General features: G+C 37.5%; 1 protein-coding gene across 1 annotated transcript in view; it reads left to right on the top strand.

Annotated features, from left to right (window-relative positions):
* LOC141293953 (NACHT, LRR and PYD domains-containing protein 3-like) overlaps positions 1-20,533 on the top strand; it is a 35,221-nt gene that overhangs the window by 13,680 nt on the left and 1,008 nt on the right. Inside the window, exons 4-10 of the mRNA XM_073826026.1 lie at positions 167-214; positions 2,347-4,132; positions 4,309-4,482; positions 7,190-7,360; positions 7,470-7,640; positions 10,971-11,132; positions 12,552-12,598. Of these exons, the coding sequence (XP_073682127.1) occupies positions 167-214; positions 2,347-4,132; positions 4,309-4,482; positions 7,190-7,360; positions 7,470-7,640; positions 10,971-11,132; positions 12,552-12,598 (2,559 nt within the window). The remainder of the gene's footprint in view (positions 1-166; positions 215-2,346; positions 4,133-4,308; positions 4,483-7,189; positions 7,361-7,469; positions 7,641-10,970; positions 11,133-12,551; positions 12,599-20,533) is intronic.

Raw genomic sequence — 20,533 nt, forward strand, 5'->3', positions numbered from 1 at the left:
ACATTACTTCTATGGTGACTGAAGGAGAATAATAACAGGGAGATGAATCTCACAGTTCATTTATGGTCATATTGTTCTCACGCAGACATACTACAGTATTTTCATTTGTGTATCTGTATATTTTGTCACACATTTTTACTTCTGTCTTTTCTCTCTCTCCGCACAGAGCCACACAAAATCTCAGAGACAGCAGAGAAAAACACAGAAGAACAAGGTGCAGTCTTATCAGTCGGATTCAAAACTATGTTTTTTTCATCATTTTTTTTACTGCATAAATCACAGTTAGTGTAAGAATATCAATAGCAATGTATAAAAACACCCCCATATTCAGCATTGTTCATAATGTTGAACAGATCAGGTTTGGGAGCATTATTAATATTAGAACAGAGGTGAAATGTGAGGGAAGATGTGACCAGCGATGACCACTCCAGTATACCTTATATACACACAGAAACACTGCATTCACTGCCTGCTGTCCCTCAAGCCCTGTCCTCTTTTCTGAGTTTACAAATTAGACATTGAAAACTGTTAAATATGCTTGGATGACTTGATTTGAATGCATGAATCCATGAGAGACATGACAGATTTAGTGAATTAAATTGAAAACTCCAGGACTGTATTACCAATTCTCTTTAAATCAAGTCATTTCAATTGGTAAAAAAAATTATTTTTCAGGCTAGATCGGTCATTGCACAAACACAGTCCTGAAAACATCTGTCCAGCTAGGAATGGTTTTATTCTAAGATTGTTCCGGTAATGTTTTCAGCGGCAAGATTTATGTTAGTTCCCATTTATTTAGAAGTATTCTCCTGAAAGGTAGAATAACTTTCTTAAAACATTCTACAAATGTTTCATGATTTATTTATTAGAACATTATCCACTAACATTTTAATAAAGATTTAAGTGGGAATCTTCCTATTGGACATTGGATGTGAACTGCATTACCAGCTTTACTTATAAACCAGATTGACTTTATTTCTGTCATACATTTACACAAGTTTTTATTGAGATGAACAGAGGTTTAGATGTTGATGTCTGTTTGAAAGTAATAGTTTGGTTTATTCTCACCATTATGTTGATAAGATGTTTTTCTCCAGCTGCTGTAACTATGTTTGTTATGGCAAAAACTGTAAGAGAAAATGTGAACAGATGATTTGGTTTACTTGCTAATGATTAAGATTCCAGCATGTATCTGTTTTCATTTATTTGTTATAGCAGTTCAATGGTTCTATAGACTGAGATTCAGCAGAAATCAGATGAATTTCAAGGATTAAAAAAAACAACAGAAAACTTATTTGTAACAAACATCAAGAATCAGTTTATGAGACTCAACACTGGTGACTTGCTTCATTCTGCAATGTATTCTGAGTACATTGTACACAACTCATACAGAGCTCCCAGAATGCACTGCAGTATGAAGCATGTCACCATTGTTGAGATTCATACACCGATTCTTGATGTCTGTGTGTGAAAGCTATCAGGAGTATGAAGTGATTTGTGAACAGTGTGTTTTAAAAATTACAGATAGAAACACAGACTATCTGATTAAATCACTGATCACTACATGATAATATTTTTAACAAAGTCCAGAGTCAAAATGCTCAACTAAAGCAAACGTTTCTCCTCATAATGGTGATATCAAACCAAACTATTATTCTCACACAGACATCAACATCTAAACCTCTGTTAATCTGTAAATACATGACAGAAGTGAAGCTGGTAATGCTGTTTTTGGAGTTATTTAATGATGTTGGAGCTTGACATCAAACAAAGGTTGGGTTTTTGCTTTCAACCAAAATTTGACATCTGAACAATTTAAGTCCACATCTAGTGTGATGGGAATCTTTATTAGAATGTTAGAGGATAATGTTCTAATAATGTTATCAGTAAACATTTGTACAATGTTTTAGAGAAAGTTATCCTACCTTTTAGCAGAACATTCTGGGAACTAAAATAAAACTTGCAGCTGAAAACATTCCCAGAACATTAAACATTCCTAGCTGGGTCAGGAAGCTGACTGTTTCTATAGCAACCGAAGTTGATAAGTGCAGCTGCAGTGACACGATGACTTTACCAATTAACAACTGGCTCTTTTATTCAGAAGCAGGACTATTCCACCAAATTGTGCATTGCACTTTCTCCCATTCAAGTATTAGATGTGCTGCATCTTTGTAAGTTTAAATTCTGTGGAGTTACTTTTAAAAGTAGTTAAATTACAGTATGTTGAAGAAATACTGAACAGATCACAATGATGTAAAAGCTTTATCATGTTTATAAAAAAAGAAAGGAATCTGTTTTTGATTTTTCCCAATGTTTTATTAACTTTATTATCTTTTGTAACAGCAGATTTGAAAAAATTCTTGGAAACTCACAAATCCAACATGAAGGAGGTAGCAGAACGTATTTTTGAGTGCAAGAAAGAAAATGAAGCCCGACTCCAGGATGTTTACATAGAGCTCCTCATCACAGAGGGAGATATGAAGGAGGTTAATCAGGAACATGAGATTCTGAAGATTGATGATGCTTTTCACAAGAACAAACAAACACAGGGCAAACCAATTAAATGCAATGATATATTTACATTATTAAAGGGAAACCATAAGAAAAAGATTGTGCTGACCAAGGGAGTTGCTGGCATTGGAAAAACTATCTCTGTGCGCAAGTTCATCCTGGACTGGGCTGAAGGAGAAGCCAATCAGGATATACACTGTGTGTTCCTGCTTCCATTCAGAGAGATTAACTGCATTAAAGACAGAGAGTTCAGTCTTCATGAGTTTCTGCTGAGATTTTGTACTGAATTGAAGGGTCTGGAAAAATCAAAGTTATATAAAGAACGTAAACTTGTCTTCATATTTGATGGACTTGATGAGAGTCAGCTGCCTTTGGAATTTGAAAGTGGAATAGTGAATGATGTTGAGGAAAGATCATCTGTAGATGGGCTGTTCACAAATCTGGTCAAAGGGACTCTGCTTCCATCATCTCTGGTCTGGGTGACATCACGACCAGCAGCAGCCAATCAGATCCCTCCTGAACATGTGGGTTTGATCACTGAGGTGCGAGGATTCACTGACCAACAGAAGGAGCAGTACTTCAGAAAGAGAATCAAAGATAAGACTTTGGCTGAAAGAATCATCAAACACATTAAGAAAAATCGTAGTCTCTACATCATGTGCCACATTCCTGTGTTCTGCTATATCACTGCTACAGTACTTCAGGATATTCTCAACAAGAGCAGTGAAGAGAACATCAGCACAACACTCACTGAAATGTACATCCACTTCCTGCCGATACAGATGAGGATGAACAGCCAGAAATATGATGAAAAGCCAGAAAGACAATGTACAGAACTCTTACGTTTAAATAAAGAGATAATTGTGAAGGTAGCCAAGCTAGCATTTGAACAGCTGAAGCAGGAACACATGTTCAGTTCAGTGTTCAGTGAGGAAGATCTGAAAAAGTGTGGTATTGATGTGAGTAAAGACACTGAGTTGACAGGAATGATCGTTGAGATCTTTAAGAAGGAACATGGACTTCATGAGAAGAAGGTCTTCTGCTTTGTGCATCTGAGTGTTCAAGAGTTCCTCGCTGCAGTGCATGTGTTCATCTGTTACCTGAACAAGAACAAGGAGGAGCTTCAGTTCTTCTTTAAACCAGAAGAAAATATCACATTGCATGAGTTACTAAAAAAGGCTGTTGATAAAGCCATGGAGAGTAAGAGAGGACATCTGAACCTGTTCCTGCGGTTTCTGATGGGCATTACACTGAAAACCAGTCAAGACCTGCTCAAGGGTCTGATCACAGACACTGAAGACACCAGAGAGAGCATCAGACAAACAACTGAATACATTAAACAAGAACAAGACAGCCATTCTATCTCAGATGAAGCTTTAGTCAACCTATTCTACTGCTTACTTGAGCTCAAGGATCATTCATTATATGAGAAAATCAAGAGTTACATCAGTTCAGATGCACATCCAGGAAGAAAACTCTCATCTTCAATGTGCACATTGCTGACCACAGTACTGCTGATGTCAGAGAGGGTGCTGGATGAGTTCAACCCAAAGACATTCACATCATCATCTTGGGACTACCAGAGACTCGTTCCAGCTGTGAGATGCTGCAGAAAAGCCCTGTGAGTAATTTTTACTGACTGCTGTTTGATCAAATATTTTATTCTACATTGTTAAACAAATAAATATTAAATTATGTAAAATATATTATTGTCTTGATAGTGAAGTATAAAATATGTTGCAGAAAAACTGAACATCAGAAAATAATCAAAATCAATCAAACCTTCTGTCCTTTCAGATTTGACGGCTGTGGTCTTGATGAAACATGCTGTGAAACTGTATCTTCAGCTCTCCAATCATCAGACTCCCATCTGATAGAGCTGGACCTGGGCAGCAATCACCTGCAGGATTCAGGAGTGGAGATGATTTATGATGGACTGAAGAGTTCACACTGTCAGCTGAGCATACTGAGGTTTGACATTCACTAAATCACTAGATTACAATATGTGGATGAATTGCCAATTCACAACTACAGATAGCCAACTATTCCATTTATATTATAGAATAAATGTGTTAGTGATGTTTCTCCAAGGGCACAAGGCAGGGAATGTCTACTCAAAAAACCTGATGTGAAAACACTCTGGGTTTCCAAGCATCCTGGAAAACAAAGCTGTGCTCTTAGGATTATATTACTCTCAGGTCTTTCCCTGATTTCAGTTGGACAGATTCAGTGTGTTGACAATGTGAACCGCTGTGACCAGATCACTGAGTCAGTGAGTTGAACTGGATCAAATTGTTCATGAGTCAGTTTGATTTGCTTTCTTTGTTGATTTGATTTGTTTGATTACCACAATAAATCCTTTAAATGTAATGGTATTTAGAACAAAACTGAACTCAACAAGAATGAAAAGTGTTTTTTTAACAAAAGTTGCTAAACAAGCCAAAACTAATAAATTTGAAAGCAAACGCTGTTGTATAGATGCTAAACTATTATTTTGTATGTAAACCCGGCTTTGTACTTAACCTGCTTTCTGCCAAAAAAAAAAAAACCTCTTCACATGAGCAAATATGTGCTTTGCCAAAGCTCAGGAAGAACAGCATGGATTGTACTATGAACTATTTGAATTAACCAGTGTATGTAAAGTATCTATATGTTTGGTTTACTATGCTATAAGTGTTTGGCGTCGGTATGATAAAACAGTGGAAACATTAAATACTCTATTATTTTTGGTCATACAGATCATTTGACACTGCAGTACATTTACTTGTATTTCTGTCATCGCAGTTTCCTTTCCGTGAACTTGTTTGTAGAACACCGCGCCACACAAAAATGAACCAAACTCAGCAGCACGCCTGAGGTGTGTCCCTTGAACAAGGCACCAAGCCTTGTGTGTGTTCACTACTGTGTGTGTGCACCTGCATGGGCACTGTACTGGTCACTTCACTTTACTATATATTCATTGCAAACAGCGCAGTCATTTACCGTTTCATTCAGCGTAGGTTATTTTTGCTCATTATGTTTTTTTTTTCTGTCGATACTGAAACTACAAAGCCTATTTTACATGATAAATAATAGTTTTGCTTCAAATAATACAGCGGATATGGAAACATTTGGATTTGTGTCGAATGAGAGAGGTATGATATGACCCCAGCTTTACCTTCAGTTATGCGTTATTATTTTTTTTATAGCTAAGCCTATATTATATACTGCAATTATATTTATACTTTAAAATTATATATTTTTTCATTCTTGTTCTGTTCTGATTATCATTGAATGCAAAGGATTTGTTGTAAAGTGGGGGAATCTAAAATAGCCTTCAGTGTTTATAATGTTGGTACGTTTCTAAGTGTTATAATAAAGCTGTCAATACTGGAATCTCTTACTGCATGCAATCAGTTGACGAACACACTATTCATATACTGAACTAGGAGAGTGGTTCTCAATTCCAGTCCTCCAGTTCCCACACCCTCGTATATACCATATTCTCTCTTAGATAACACACCTCATTCAGATAACCAGTTAAAAGTGAGCTCCGTGCATGAACTGTGTTCGATTGACATGGTCCCTGCACAGTGTTCATTGCTCCCTACTCCCTGAGTGAAGGGGGAAGTTGAAGTTTACTACACTTTTACTACGAAACATTCATTCACATATTTGCGCTACACCACCGCATACAGCGTCTTTACACATATACATATACATACATACATACATACATATATACAAATATATTAAAAAAGTTTGTGTCTCTGGCACTGACCCTGATAAGAGATATACAAATTTATAAAGTAATATTCAAGTATTTAATGAAAATTGATTGATAACTACAATTTGACAAATTATTCTATTGTTTCCAAAACCACTGAAAATGTAAAATATTAGTAGTATGAAGTGGAACACATCACTCCCGAAGCAATTCTTTGTTGTTGTTGGTTTTATTAAATGCTTTAGCATATTTTAAGATTAGTAAATATCGATCCAAAATAATAAAGTAGGAATACAAATACAATTCTGACAATATATACACATTACACTGTCACACTGAAAAATAAACAAATCACAACATAAAGTATATACGCGAGTTAATTAGAGAATAATTGACTCTGGGCTGCGTTAAATTATTAGAAAAATAATGCACACCTGAGGTGGCGATGACGCGATTTAGACTTGTACATTATTAATAATTGAATAAATGACTTTGCCTGCAGTCAATTATTCCGCTTACACTACAGTAACCACACCTCAAGACATAGATCAGATTATATATTTCAAGGCATTCATCCAGTTTTTGTCTTATTGTGAGTGGGATTAATTTCTTACACATCTCATCCAAAGCCTCCTTTGCTAATTCCAAAATGTCAAGTTGCTGAACTTATTTACTGATAATATCATCAGAGTAGCGCTAACAATGTTATCGTGCGTATGTTTCCATGTATGCGTCTGTAAGGGAGAAAGAGCTGGAAAAAATAGAGTATGTGCTTTCCATACATCATAAAATGTCTTTTTGTGGCAAAAACATTACATTTATCTGTTGTTTTATCTAGTCAAGTCGTCACCTTTATAGCACTTTATACTTTATGAATAATGTTGATTATGCTGTACTTAGGCCAAATATGAAGGCCGGCATATAAACCAGATAAACACATTAATATGGCCGTTTGTTTTGTTTTCTACTCAGGCTATATGGCTGTTATATTACTGCTCAGTCCTGTGAGAGTTTGTCATCAGCTCTACAATCCTCAAACTCTGTCCTGAGAGTGCTGGACCTGAGTAACAATGACCTGAATGATACAGGAGTGATACTGCTTTCTGATGGACTAAAGAGAAACTCTAAACTGGAGATACTGAGGTTTGAGTTCAAACGCTTTAATTTATTTTTTCCCCCAACATTAAATTAATCATAAAAATCACATTGCCAAGACTTATATTGTGTGCAATTACTGTTTTTCCTCATTCAGACTTTCCAAATGTAATCTCACTGCTCAGTCCTGTGAGAGTTTGTCATTAGTTTTACGATCCTCAAACTCTGGTCTGGAAAAGCTGGACCTGAGTAACAATGACCTGAAGGATCATGGAGTGAAACTGCTTTCTGATGGACTGAAGAGAAACTCTAAGCTGGAGATACTGAGGTAAACTGTTTTCCATAAAATAATTAACAACATGCTACCACATTTTGTTTGAGAGTGAAGCATGTCACTGTATTCTTTAACACACAAGAAAATTATGACTCAGAGAGACTCAGTTTGCAGTAAATGCTACTTCACACAAACTCCATTTAATACAAGTGTTATGAGTTTAAATCAACATGGATGAACATGGATTTGAAAATGTAAAATGCACCAAACATCTTACCAAATCTGTAATGAGAATTGCTATGAATCTGTTGAAGTAACAAGAACAAGAAGCTATTACATTTAGATATTAAAATATTAAGACAGACATCAATATTAGTATTGTAATGTTACTGTGAATGTAAATTTGTAATGCATCTGAACTATTTGCAAACAGCATTTTTATTTTGATAATATGTACGCATTCGCTCTTAATTGTTAATTGCCTTATCTGCTGCCTAAAAATGAATCTATGTAAAGTTGAGTAGTTTGCATCACTGTATATTACTTTAATGTTTAGTGTTTCTGTGAACAGTAAAGCCCTGCCTTCTTTATTTAAAGTTATTTCAATCATTTTGACCTTGAAGAGCACTCTTAGACCACTAAGTGATCTCATTCAAACAGCAAAGTGATCGGAGCAGTTTATTTCACACTAACAGGAATAGATTATTTTATTATCATTAGATCATGATTGGTTGAGAACTGTGAGATATTCTACAGGAACGCCCTTTCACAATTTTGTATCACTCCGCGTGTTCTAGTCGGGTCTGTTTTTTTTCCGAGTGTGAGACCCATATCGTCAGGGGGCATTCTGCACTCATCAATCCGCTCAAGAGCGCTCTCACCACGGCCAGATCTTCTGGAATTTACCGCTGGCTCTGATGTCTCTGTAGTGGTTACACATGAGCTGTAATTCATTATGGGTAAATCTAACGGGCAGTCTTTGGTCTCATTAATCTATTATTTGTTCCAGAGAAGAAGATAGTTTATGTAATATGTTTATGTAAATCCAATGCTGAATGCTGCCTTTACTCTTGACTGAATTGCCTAGCAACCTTTTGATGCCTGTTTTTGTTGTTTATTAAATATTACTACTCAATAAATAAAAATGTATATAAACTATATCTTAAATAAAAGTATTTAGTATTGAGTAACGTGCGTGTATTCATGATGGTGATTTTAGTTAACATTACATTGTTCCGCCTTTAGATGGCGACAAGAGTCCGTTTTATGAGTGAGCAGTTAATAGTGACTTTGAGAGGTTAAAGTTAAAACTAAGCGGAAGTTATTTTTAGCTTCAAAACCAGCTTGCCACAGCAAATAAATGCACTGAGCAGCAAAATAACCTTTAACAGATGAACGGATATTAACGCTTTCTTCAGTAAACATTCAAACTAATGTCAAATCATCATAAATATGAATAATAAATGCTCTATCAGATGCAGGTACGTTAATCACTCGCTCAGTCCATCTCTCTCTCATACATTGAGGTTTTAATACGGAAGGAATAATTGACAACGGGCCGTTGAATTCTTAGAAAATAATGCACACCCGAGGTGGTGATGTGGCCACGACATGAAGCGGAGGTGTGCATTATTTTGGTAGAATTCAACGGATCAAAGTAAATTATTCCACTTATACTATGGTTACCACACCTCAAGACATCTATCCGATGATATATTTCAAGACATTCGTCCAGTTTTTTTGTCCTTAAAACGCTATTGTGAGTAGGATTAATTTCTTACACAACTCATCCAACCTTTTGTTGCTAGTTCCCAAAACGTCATTTTATACCTAGTAATGACGCTTGAGCCGTTGACCGCAAACTAATGCAGTTAATAATGAAGTTGAGAGAGACCGACAGGCAGACAGACAGAAAGAGAGAGGGGGAGAGAGAGAGAGATTAAGCTCATGAATTACCTCTCTCAAGTCTGTGTCTCTCAAAATTGATTGGCTGCATCGTCTCTACTATTAGTGAAACTAAGTTCATTTTCTTCAAGACCACGCTGTTGTTACCTCGCTTGTGGGAACTGTTATGTAGTTTAGTTTAATTCAGCAGCCCGCATTATTGCCAGAATCCCCTCCTCTCACCACATCACCCGTGTTTTGCAGCAGCTTCACTTGCTTCCTGTTAAGTTTTAGATTAACTTCAAGATTCTCTAGCTCACTTTTAAAGCTATTCATAATCTGGCTCCTTTGTACCTATCTGATCTTCTCCACATCCATACTCCTTCTCGTTCTCTTCAATCTGCTTCCTCTCTTCATCTTACTGTCCCTTGTGCTTGAGTTTGCTGACCGAGAGTCTAAAGGATTGGTTACTCCCTCTTGTAGGTTTTTCAAGAACCATCCACGCTGCTATGCAATTAGTTTGCAAGGCACCAGCTGAGCCCAGTGGCATTCTACTACTTCTGTTCAGGTCAAGAGTGCTGCCGTCCTTGGGTGGAAAGTGTTAACTCTTCTTTTGAAGGGTGCGATAGAGCCAGTCCCCTCAGCTGGAATGGAGCAGGGGTTCTACAGCCCCTACTTCATTATTATCAGAAAAACAAAAAAAACTTTTTGAATCGGGCCCTGTTCAAGCTGCCGTTTAAAACGCTTCACATTTGCTGGGTGTGTTAACAACAAGAGGTTGGTGGCAATAGACCGGAAAGATGTGTACTATGTGTCCCAATCCTTTCAAAGTGCAGTTCGTTTCTACGGTTGCCTTCAAGGAATGAGCCTATTTATACCCAGATATCCAGTGCGTGGCCAGCTATGCAAAATCTGCACACCACATTTCATTGGCCTTTTCTCAAGATATTAGAGGTGTTTGGGATCCCAAGAGTGACTCCTAGTGTCATATCATTCAACACAATGTCTCCCTTCCCTCCATCAGGGAATGAGGGTTACCATACATAACAGAGATATTTTTGAGACTTTTGAGAATGTCTGAGCTTTTTAATTTTGTTGCCACGTTTCAAAAACATATTTGCTGAGACTGAGACGGCTGAAAGCGCACCCTGTTTATTTTCTTTATTTTACAAAAGCACAGTGTTTTGTTGATTTGCTGAGCATACACAAATAAAAGTAATTCAAATGATAAATTGCACTTAAATATACAATAAAAAATTAGGTGATTCTCCCAGCGCCATCACCGACCCCAGGAAGACAACCCTGGATGTCTTATGAAAATGTAAAAATGCATTGTGCCTGTTCCTAAATACATTTGTACTTTAATGGAATATAACTGTTTCTGATTATGCTACTTTTGTGACTGAAACTACAGAAAATAACAGCTGAAATGACTGTGTCTTAGTGATGTCTGACAGCCAAACTAATGTAACGTGGACCTGTTTCTGTGTGTGTCTGTAGGTTGTCTGGCTGTATGGTGACAAAGGAAGGCTGTGATTGTTTGTCTTCAGTTCTGAGTTCAAACCCCTCACACCTGAGAGAGCTGGATCTGAGCTACAACCACCCAGGAGATTCAGGAAAGAGGCTGCTCGCTGAAAAATGCAAGAATCTGGACAAACTCAAGTATGTTGAGCAGCAACGGTTTTTAGATGTCAGTGTCTCTATGTACATAGAAGTCTAAGGGTTTCTAGAGGACACAACAATATAACAGATTTAAAGAGCACTAGTCTGAGCCAAATAAACAAAAATAACTTAGATAGTTGCTTCTTATTTATTTTATGCGTGTTATATGTATTTAATGAGAGAGGACAGTGGAGAGCAATGTACCTTACACTGAAATGATGTTGATTTCATTTAGTTAAAGACTATAACTATGGAACAAAACAAAACATGGCAATGGCAATAGGGAAAACGCTTGGTAGAGTCCGCAACAGCAAAACAATACTTCACGAAGTCAGGGGAGTGGCAACATAACGAGATAACAAGGGGAAGTACAAATATGGGCATGACTTAACCAACTAAACCTAAACCAAAAGGGGGAGACAACAGAACAAACCAAATACACTAGAAACACAGGGGGAAACACACTAGGAAAAACAGAACAGGACACAGTACTGACAGATATGCTGTGTTACACTGTAATTCATTTTACAGCAATTAACATCATTTTTTACAGGATTGTTATTGGCATTGCCAGGAAAATCTTTTAAATTCTACAGGCAATTTTTTACAGTGTAGTGTCCTATGGCTATGTGAGCCTTGTCTACACTGCCGACTGGCTTAACTTTAATTAGATGTGGACTGTGTGTAATGTTAACTAACAAAATGGATATACATTGCAGTTCGATAGATAAGACCCCTGCATCCACCTGAGCAAATATCATAATTACATCATCAGGCAGCATTACAGCTCGTTAAATCATGTTCATGCAATGATGAGATGGACAAAGTTAGCCGATGCATGCCACTTTACTTTCTCGTGTAGATTAAGTTATCAGGGTTACACTGCACAAACTCCTGGGTGGACTGACTGGAATAAACAAATAAGCAGAATATAAATGTTCTTTCTTCATTTCCTGAACTACACAGCACACATTATGGATAATTTAAACAAATACAGGTAACTTACTAAATTAAAGTTCACTGAAAGTATTTTTTTATTTTTCTCAAAAGTTTGTTTTATAGCAAAAACAGACAACTCCACATTTTATGATTGAGTTAAGCAAAAACACTTGTTTAATCTTCATAATCTCCTCAGATGACAATGTAGACGTGTTTTTTAAGACCGTATGGTTGTGATAACACGCAATACAGAAATCAGATTTTCCCTCACCATTGTAACATGCTGCTTTAGCAAGGTTCTGTGAAAAACATTTCATCTTATTTTCCTTTTGCATGTTGCTAAGCTCTAGAATTTTGCTAAAAAAAAATTTATTCATGGTTTAACATGTTGTTTTCTCTTGATTATATTGTTTTTATAATCATTGGAAGCCAAGATCATAACTGAAAATATAATAATATGACTCTGTGTGTGTTTTATAGTGTGGATCATGGAGGAGAATCCAGAATTACAGCAGGACTAAAGAAATGTATGTACTCTCTCTCTCACACACACTCACTCTCTCACTTTCACTTTTGACTCTGCTTTAGAAGGACTGTAATGACTGATCAAACCAGTAGTAAAAAAAGTGGTATAGGAACTGAGAAATCAAATTTACTTGACCTTTTGGCATAAGAGGTCACTGTACTTTTAAGAAATGAAACGTTCTCAAAACCCAGAGTCTAAAAGCAGCTTATATTGAAGGCAAGCTGCTAAAATGAGCTGCTTTAACTTTAATAGAGTTTCTGACCGCATCTGTAAGAATCTGGTCGTTGGTTCGCTTCATTTTACCACACATTTAATTTAAACAAAACACAGTTTGATGCTGGATTTTTAGAGAGAGTGAAACTAAAAGACCATGCCGTGTGACTATATTGATCAGACAGTAATGGTGCATGACGTGACTGGGATTTATAGGGACCAGTCTGGTTTATGAGGAAACTTATCAATAGATATCTGCTGCATGTTCCTCATGTTCTTGATTTGTCTGTGTGCTGTGGCTCAACTTATGTACACTTTTCTGCCTGTCCTGTGAAACAATAGATTTGAAAATAATGGATAAGAACAATAACTGAAGAGCTGCACATACTGTCAAGTCACCTTTATTTATATAGCGCTTTTAACAATACAGATTGTGTCAAAGCAACTGCACAGTATTTAAACAGTACAATAGTGTGTAAGTAACGCATTATTGTAAATAATCAAATGTTCAGTTAAAGGCAGTTCATCAATGAATTCAGTGATATCATCGTCAATTCAGTTCAAATAGTATGCGATATCGCTGGAAAATGTCCCCAACTAAGCGAGCCAGAGGCGACAGCGGCAAGGAACCAAAACTCCACAGGTGACAGAAATGGAGAAAAAAACCTTGGGAGAAACCAGGCTCAGTCGGGGGACCAGTTCTCCTCTGGCCAGACCAAACAACAGTTTGTACCAATGTCTGATTGTAGAGAACTCATCAGGATCCTGTGGTGTAGCACCGATGGCCGTCAAGGTTGGCGAGGTCTTTATTGATGATCCGTCTTTGGAGCTCATCTGGTTGACATCCACGGCTATAGAAGACATCTCCAGGTGGTGATCCACGATCTAAGCTGGGTACGGACTGGATCCGGGGGACTGGAGTGACCATCTGATCCAGATACAGGCTGGATCTGGAGGCTACGGTGACCTCGGAATAAGAATGAAACAGACTAATATTAGCGTAGATGCCATTCTTTTTACGATGCAATGAGTGCATCAGGTGTTATGGGAGGTGTTTTCGGTTCCGGTTGACCTAATTAATGCAGCCTAACAATCCTTTAACGGATTTGAATTATAGGAATGTGTTAATGTTTTATGTGTAACCCAGGTTAAAGAGATGTGTCTTTAATCTAGATTTAAACTGACAGAGTGTGTCTGCCTCCCGAACAGTGTTAGGTAGATTGTTCCAGAGTTTAGGCGCTAGATAAGAAAATGATCTGCCGCCGGCAGTTGATTTTGATATTCTAGGTATTATCAAATTGCCAGAATTTTGAGAACGCAGCAGATGTGAAGGACTATAATACGATAGGAGCTCGTTCAAGTACTGAGGAGCTAAACCATTGAGGGCTTTATAAGTAATTAGCAATATTTTAAAATCTATAACCGGGCTAATATGGTCATACTTTCTAGTTCTAGTAAGAACTCTAGCTGCTGCATTTTGGACCAGCTGGAGTTTGTTTATTAAGAGTGCAGAACAACCACCCAATAAAGCATTACAATAATCTACCCTTGAGGTCATGAATGCATGAATTAATGTTTCAGCATTTGACATTAATAGCATAGGTCGTAATTTCGATATATTTTTAAGATGGAAAAATGCGGTTTTGCAAATGCTGAACCATGCCAGTGCACTACCATTAATGCCTACATAATTTTCAAGTCTATTTAAAAGAATGTTGTGGTCAATAGTATCAAACGCAGCACTAAGATCCAGTAGCACTAATAGAGAGATGCAACCACGATCGCTTGACAAGAGCAGGTCATTTGTTACTCTAATTAGAGCAGTCTCAGTACTATGATATGGTCTAAAACCTGACTGGAAATCCTCACAGATACCATTTTTCTCTAGGAAGGATCATAATTGTGAGGATACTACCTTTTCTAGCATCTTTGACAGAAAAGGGAGATTCGAAATTGGTCTGTAGTTAATTAATTTGGGTCAGGTTGTGGTTTTTTAATGAGTGGCTTAATAACAGCTATTTTGAAGGTTTTGGGGACATATCCTAATGATAATGACAAATTAATAATATTCAGAAGAGGATCCATGACTTCTGGAAGTACCTCCTTTAGTAGCTTAGATGGAATAGGGTCTAACATACATGTTGTGGGTTTAGATGATTTAACAAGTTTATACAATTCCTCCTCTCCTATAATAGAGAATGAGTGGAATTGTTCCTCAGGAGATCTACAACACACTATCTGATGCGATACTGTAGCGGGCGGCTGTATGGTTACAATTTTATCTCTAATAGTGTCTATCTTGGAGGTAAAGTACGTCACAAAGTCTTTACAAGCCTGTTTCGAATGTACTGATTGGAGTGTTTTTGAAGCTGCTGCTACTGATCTGGACGAGCTTACAGAGACTGTTACTTCATATATCAGTTTCTGTGAGGATTTATGCATTCCTACCAGGACTCGCTTAACTTACAACAACGACAAACCATGGTTCACTGCAAAACTCAGACAGCTTCGTCATGTCAAAGATGATGCTTACAGGAAAGGGGACAAAGTCTTGTATAAAGAGGCCAAATACACACTGGAAAAGGAGATCAAAGTGGCAAAGAGAAATTATTCCGAAAAGATAAGGAACCAATTTCATTCCAGTGACTCTTCATCAGTGTGGAAAGGTCTAAAACACATCACCAATTACAAGACATCATCCCCCAGCACTTTGCAGAATCAGCAACTGGCAGACGATCTGAACGAGTTCTATTGTCGGTTTGAAAAGACACCATTTACACCTCCAACATCACCCCTCTCCCCCACTCCTGCAACTCCCATTCAAATCAGTGAAGATGAGGTACGCAAGGTCTTCAAAAAGAACAAAAGAAGAAAGGCACCAGGCCCTGACGGTGTCACACCAGCCTGTCTGAAAACCTGTGCAGATCAGCTGGCACCCATTTTCTCACAGATCTTCAATAGGTCTTTGGAGTTGTGTGAAGTCCCCGCCTCTCTCAAACGTTCTGAAATCATCCCCATTCCAAAGAAACCCAAAATAACAGGACTTAACGACTACAGACCTGTGGCGCTAACATCTGTCGTCATGAAGTCGTTTGAGAAACTGGTTCTGGCTTATCTGAAGGACATCACCAGACCCTCACTGGACCCCCTGCAGTTTGCTTATCGTGCAAACAGGTCTGTAGATGATGCAGTGAACATGAGTCTACATTTCATACTGCAGCATCTGGACAAATCAGGGACTTATGTGAGGATCCTGTTTGTGGACTTCAGTTCAGCCTTCAACACTATCATCCCAAACCTCCTCCTGCCCAAACTAACTCAGCTCTCTGTGCCCACATCAGTCTGTCAGTGGATCAACAGCTTCCTGACAGACAGACAGCAGCTAGTGAGGCTGGGAAAATTCTCATCCAGCACCCGGACTATCAGCACTGGCGCCCCTCAGGGTTGTGTCCTCTCCCCACTGCTCTTCTCCCTGTATACAAATGACTGTACCTCCAAAGACCCCTCTGTCAAGCTCCTGAAGTTTGCAGACGACACCACACTCATCGGCCTCATTCAGGACGGTGACGAGTCTGCTTACAGACAGGAGGTAAAAGAGCTGGCTGTCTGGTGCAGTCATAACAACCTGGAGCTCAACACGCTCAAAACTGTGGAGATGATCATAGACTTCAGGAAAACCCCCCCTGCTCTCCCCCCACTCACCATCATGAACAGCACTGTAAACACAGTGGAGTCATTCAGGTTCCTTGGAAATACCATCTCTCAGGACCTGAAGTGGGACATTCACATAGACTCCATTGTGAAAAAGGCCCAGCAGAGGCTGTACTTCCTCCGCCAGCTGAGGAAACTCAACCTGCCACAGGAACTGCTGAAACAGTTTTACTCTGCCATCATTGAATCCGTCCTCTGCACTTCAATTACCATCTGGTTCAGCTCAGCTACAAATTCTGATCTCAGAAGACTACGTCGGATAGTCCGGACTGCTGAGCGAATCATTGGTACAACCCTCCCTACCCTTCAAGATCTGTACTTATCCAGAGTACGAAAAAGGGCTGCCAAAATTACTCTGGACCCCTCACATCCAGCACACTCACTTTTTGAACTGTTACCATCCGGTCGGCGCTACAGAGCACTGAGCACTAGAACGACCAGACACCGAAACAGTTTCATTCCTCAGGCAATCCATCTCATGAACACTTGATCGTGGAACATACAACACTATACATTCTTTATTCATTTTTCCGTTATTTATTTAAAGCACATACTTACTTCCATTCAAATGTCTTTGCTATTTTTGCACATTGTCTGTCTTGTATACCTCTATATTGTTCTTTTTATAATATGTATCGTCTTGTCACTGTCATTCTGTAGCACTGTGGAGCTCTGTCACAAAAACAAATTCCTAGTATGTGCAAACATACCTGGCAATAAAGCTCATTCTGATTCTGATTCTGATTCTGATTACTGCTGTGCTTTTGGGAAATGTCTGCACCTGTTGCTGCTATATTTTGTGTTTATTTAACCACAGTATTGAACAAATACCTAGGGTTATGTTTGTTTTCTTCTAAGAGAGACGAAAAGTAATCCGATCTGGCAGTTTTTAATGCTTTCCTATAAGATAAATTACATTCACGCCAAGCAGTACGAAAAACCACTAGTTTTGTTTTCCTCCAGCTGCGTTCCATTTTTCGTGCTTTTCTCTTTAGAGCACGAGTGTGATCGTTATCCCACAGTGTTACACTGTTTTTCTTAATCTTTTTTAAGCGCACTTTATAACAGTAATCTTGGGGGGTGGACTCGTTTAAAATAATGTAATCGTCTGGTTTTAGCCAGGTTTCTGTCAAACAGAGCATATCTAGGTTATGATCAGTGATCATATCATTTACAAAAAGTGCTTTCGTAGAAAGGGACCTGATATTCAATAAGCCAAGCTTTATCAATTGTTTCTCTGTATTATATATATTTTTTATTTGTTGAACATCAATTAAATTGTTATTCTTGATTTGATTCAGGCGTTTTTTTGTATTTTCTTGCTCGGGGAACAGACACAGTCTCTATAGTGTGATATCTAGGTGAAAGGGTCTCTATGTGCTGAGAAATAACTGATTTCTGTGACGTAAGTCATGGCTATGTTTATGAAGCCAGGGGAAGACATTAAAGATATCGATAAAGGCATAAAGAATAAATGGCGCTGGGCTTGGATTCAGGATGAGGCTAGTGACGGAAAGCGCTTTGGAAGCTGGTGTCAAAAGCTCCGGCAACCAGGTGCGCAAGGAAACTGATTTGAAAAAGTCTTACGGAACATTTAAATCTGTATTTGCACTACCGCTGACAGAGAGCGCAGCCATCATGTTTATGTAAAAAACAGCTTCACAAACAGTCTTTTCAAATACAGCCATTCATATTATCACAGCAATTAAAGATCATAGTTTGGATATAAACATTGATGCCTATGGTAGAGCACGTCTTTTGGAAGTAATTGGTGCTTCAAGTTAGCCTGGGTGTCCCCATACTGCCTTGCGCAGCGCGATTTTATTCACGCTTCTAGTCACCATGGACCTAATTTTCACCTAAGATAGGGAACCAATCACAGAACGGGGAGGGAGCAGCAAGACGATGACGCCTTCTATGCGACTCACCGAAGGATCCAGCATGGCAGCAGACGCAACAGTTATCTTTCGTGTCTGTCACTGGACGCGAGCGGCGCGACCCGACGCGACAAATGACATTAGAACGCATGTTTATTTTGAAAAAAGAGCAACTTTTGGCGTTCGCTCTACATACGTCATCCGGTATAATTGAAACGATTGGCTATGAGCTACGCACAGGCGCATTTGATAGACATTCGTATCGCCCAATAAACGGCTCTGGGCATTCGTAAACCACGCCTCAAATACGAGAAAATGAACATGTGGTTCCCAGACCACGAATCATGACGAAGTCATAACGTGGTCTGGTGATAGCCAGGCTAGCTTCAAGTAACGTTTGTGTCGATTGCATTGATTCGCCACTAGATTGAAACAACTGTTAAAAAATGAATAGAGATTGATTCAAAAACGCAGATTCATCCAGTAATGTTTTTGTGAGCAAATCATTTATTTATTCAAACCACTTTTATAAATTGGTGTATTAAATATATTATTTTTGTAACATACAAATATTATGTATTAAATGATTAATAATTAATTTTAATGAATTAAAAACTTTTAAATATACTGCAGAAATTGATATTTTGTCTCACATTATTTTGCTGAGTTTAGAATTGTGAGGAAATCGTGATCAGTTTGATCTCCAAAAAAACTGAAACTGAAACTAAACTATATAAAAACTAAATAGAAATGTGTTCACAAAATAGAAACTAAATTAAAACTAACACAATTGTTAATGAAACATAAAAACAAAGAAAAAAAATTAATGTTTTTTTTAATCCCATACTGTCTTTTACAGTATATTTATTTATTACGTTTTTTTAGTTGAATGGTGCATATTTGGCAATTAAATTTGTTAAAGAAAAATGAATGTGTGTCCTTTTCATGTCCTTTAGTTAATCAATTCCTGTGTACTTTGGAGTACTATTATTGCCACTTACTGAACTGTCTTGGTATGGCTGTAGCATCTGCAGCATTTACTTCCAGTGGTTGTACTAAGATGGGCTAATAATGTCAATCTAGGCACTGAACATATTGAGAAGAAAATGCTGTGTTTTCTTGAATAATACTGGGGGCATAATGCAAATATGAAAATATCTAATGAGAGCCGCTTGACAATAATGATGATCAGGGTTATACATAGGCTGGTTATATGTTTGGGCCCAGGGGCCAACAAGTTATGTGTTAAAAGTATGTCGCATACATAGTACCCCACTCACATGACTTGTGATCAATTTAAAGCATCCTTGGGAAAGAATAGGATTAATTTCCATAATGTATTTCCAAAAGAAAGAAAGAAAGAAAGAAATTGTTTTTTTATAAAGCAATGCTGATCTTTGGATTTTCTATTCATCAAAGAATCCTGAAAATAATGTACTCATATTGTTTTTGTTATTGCTGTTATCATTTAAAACAGATATTATATATTATTAACACCAATATATATATATATATATATATATATATATATATATATATATATATATATATATATAATACATTGTTTCTTGAGCATCAAATCCCAATATTAGAATGATTTCTGAAGGATCATGTGACACTGAAGAATGGAGTAATGATGTTTTGGCTTTTTTAATATATTCAAATAGAATTTTTTTTTAGAAATATTTAATATAAAAATATTTCACAATACTACTGCTTTTGCTGTATGTTGGATTCTTACAAATATTTCCTTTAAAGGTTTGCTCATTCTTTCGATTGGATTTAAATTCAATAGCAAATTCACACCAAGCGTGTCTGCATTCTAGCACTTTTACTAGCATTTTTTTTTTTTTCAAATACTCATTAAATTGATTCCTTACTAGGTTTGCTCATTCTTTCACTTGATTCCTGTTCACAGTCACCCTGACTACGCTTGGTGTGGATTTGCCTTTAATTTTGAACTGTAAACCAAAACTGTACAGTAAAATGACTAACACAGATATAAGGATGTGTTGAGTGAGGTTCAGACAGGTTATGTTTAGTGCAGGTTTGTGTGATATGAGTATATGTAGTGTTTTATATTAAAGATGATGTGTTTGTGTCTGATTTATTCATTCATTCTGCATTCCTGATTC

Source organism: Garra rufa, chromosome 20 (genome assembly GCF_049309525.1).
Source record: "Garra rufa chromosome 20, GarRuf1.0, whole genome shotgun sequence".
Classification (NCBI taxonomy): domain Eukaryota; kingdom Metazoa; phylum Chordata; class Actinopteri; order Cypriniformes; family Cyprinidae; genus Garra; species Garra rufa.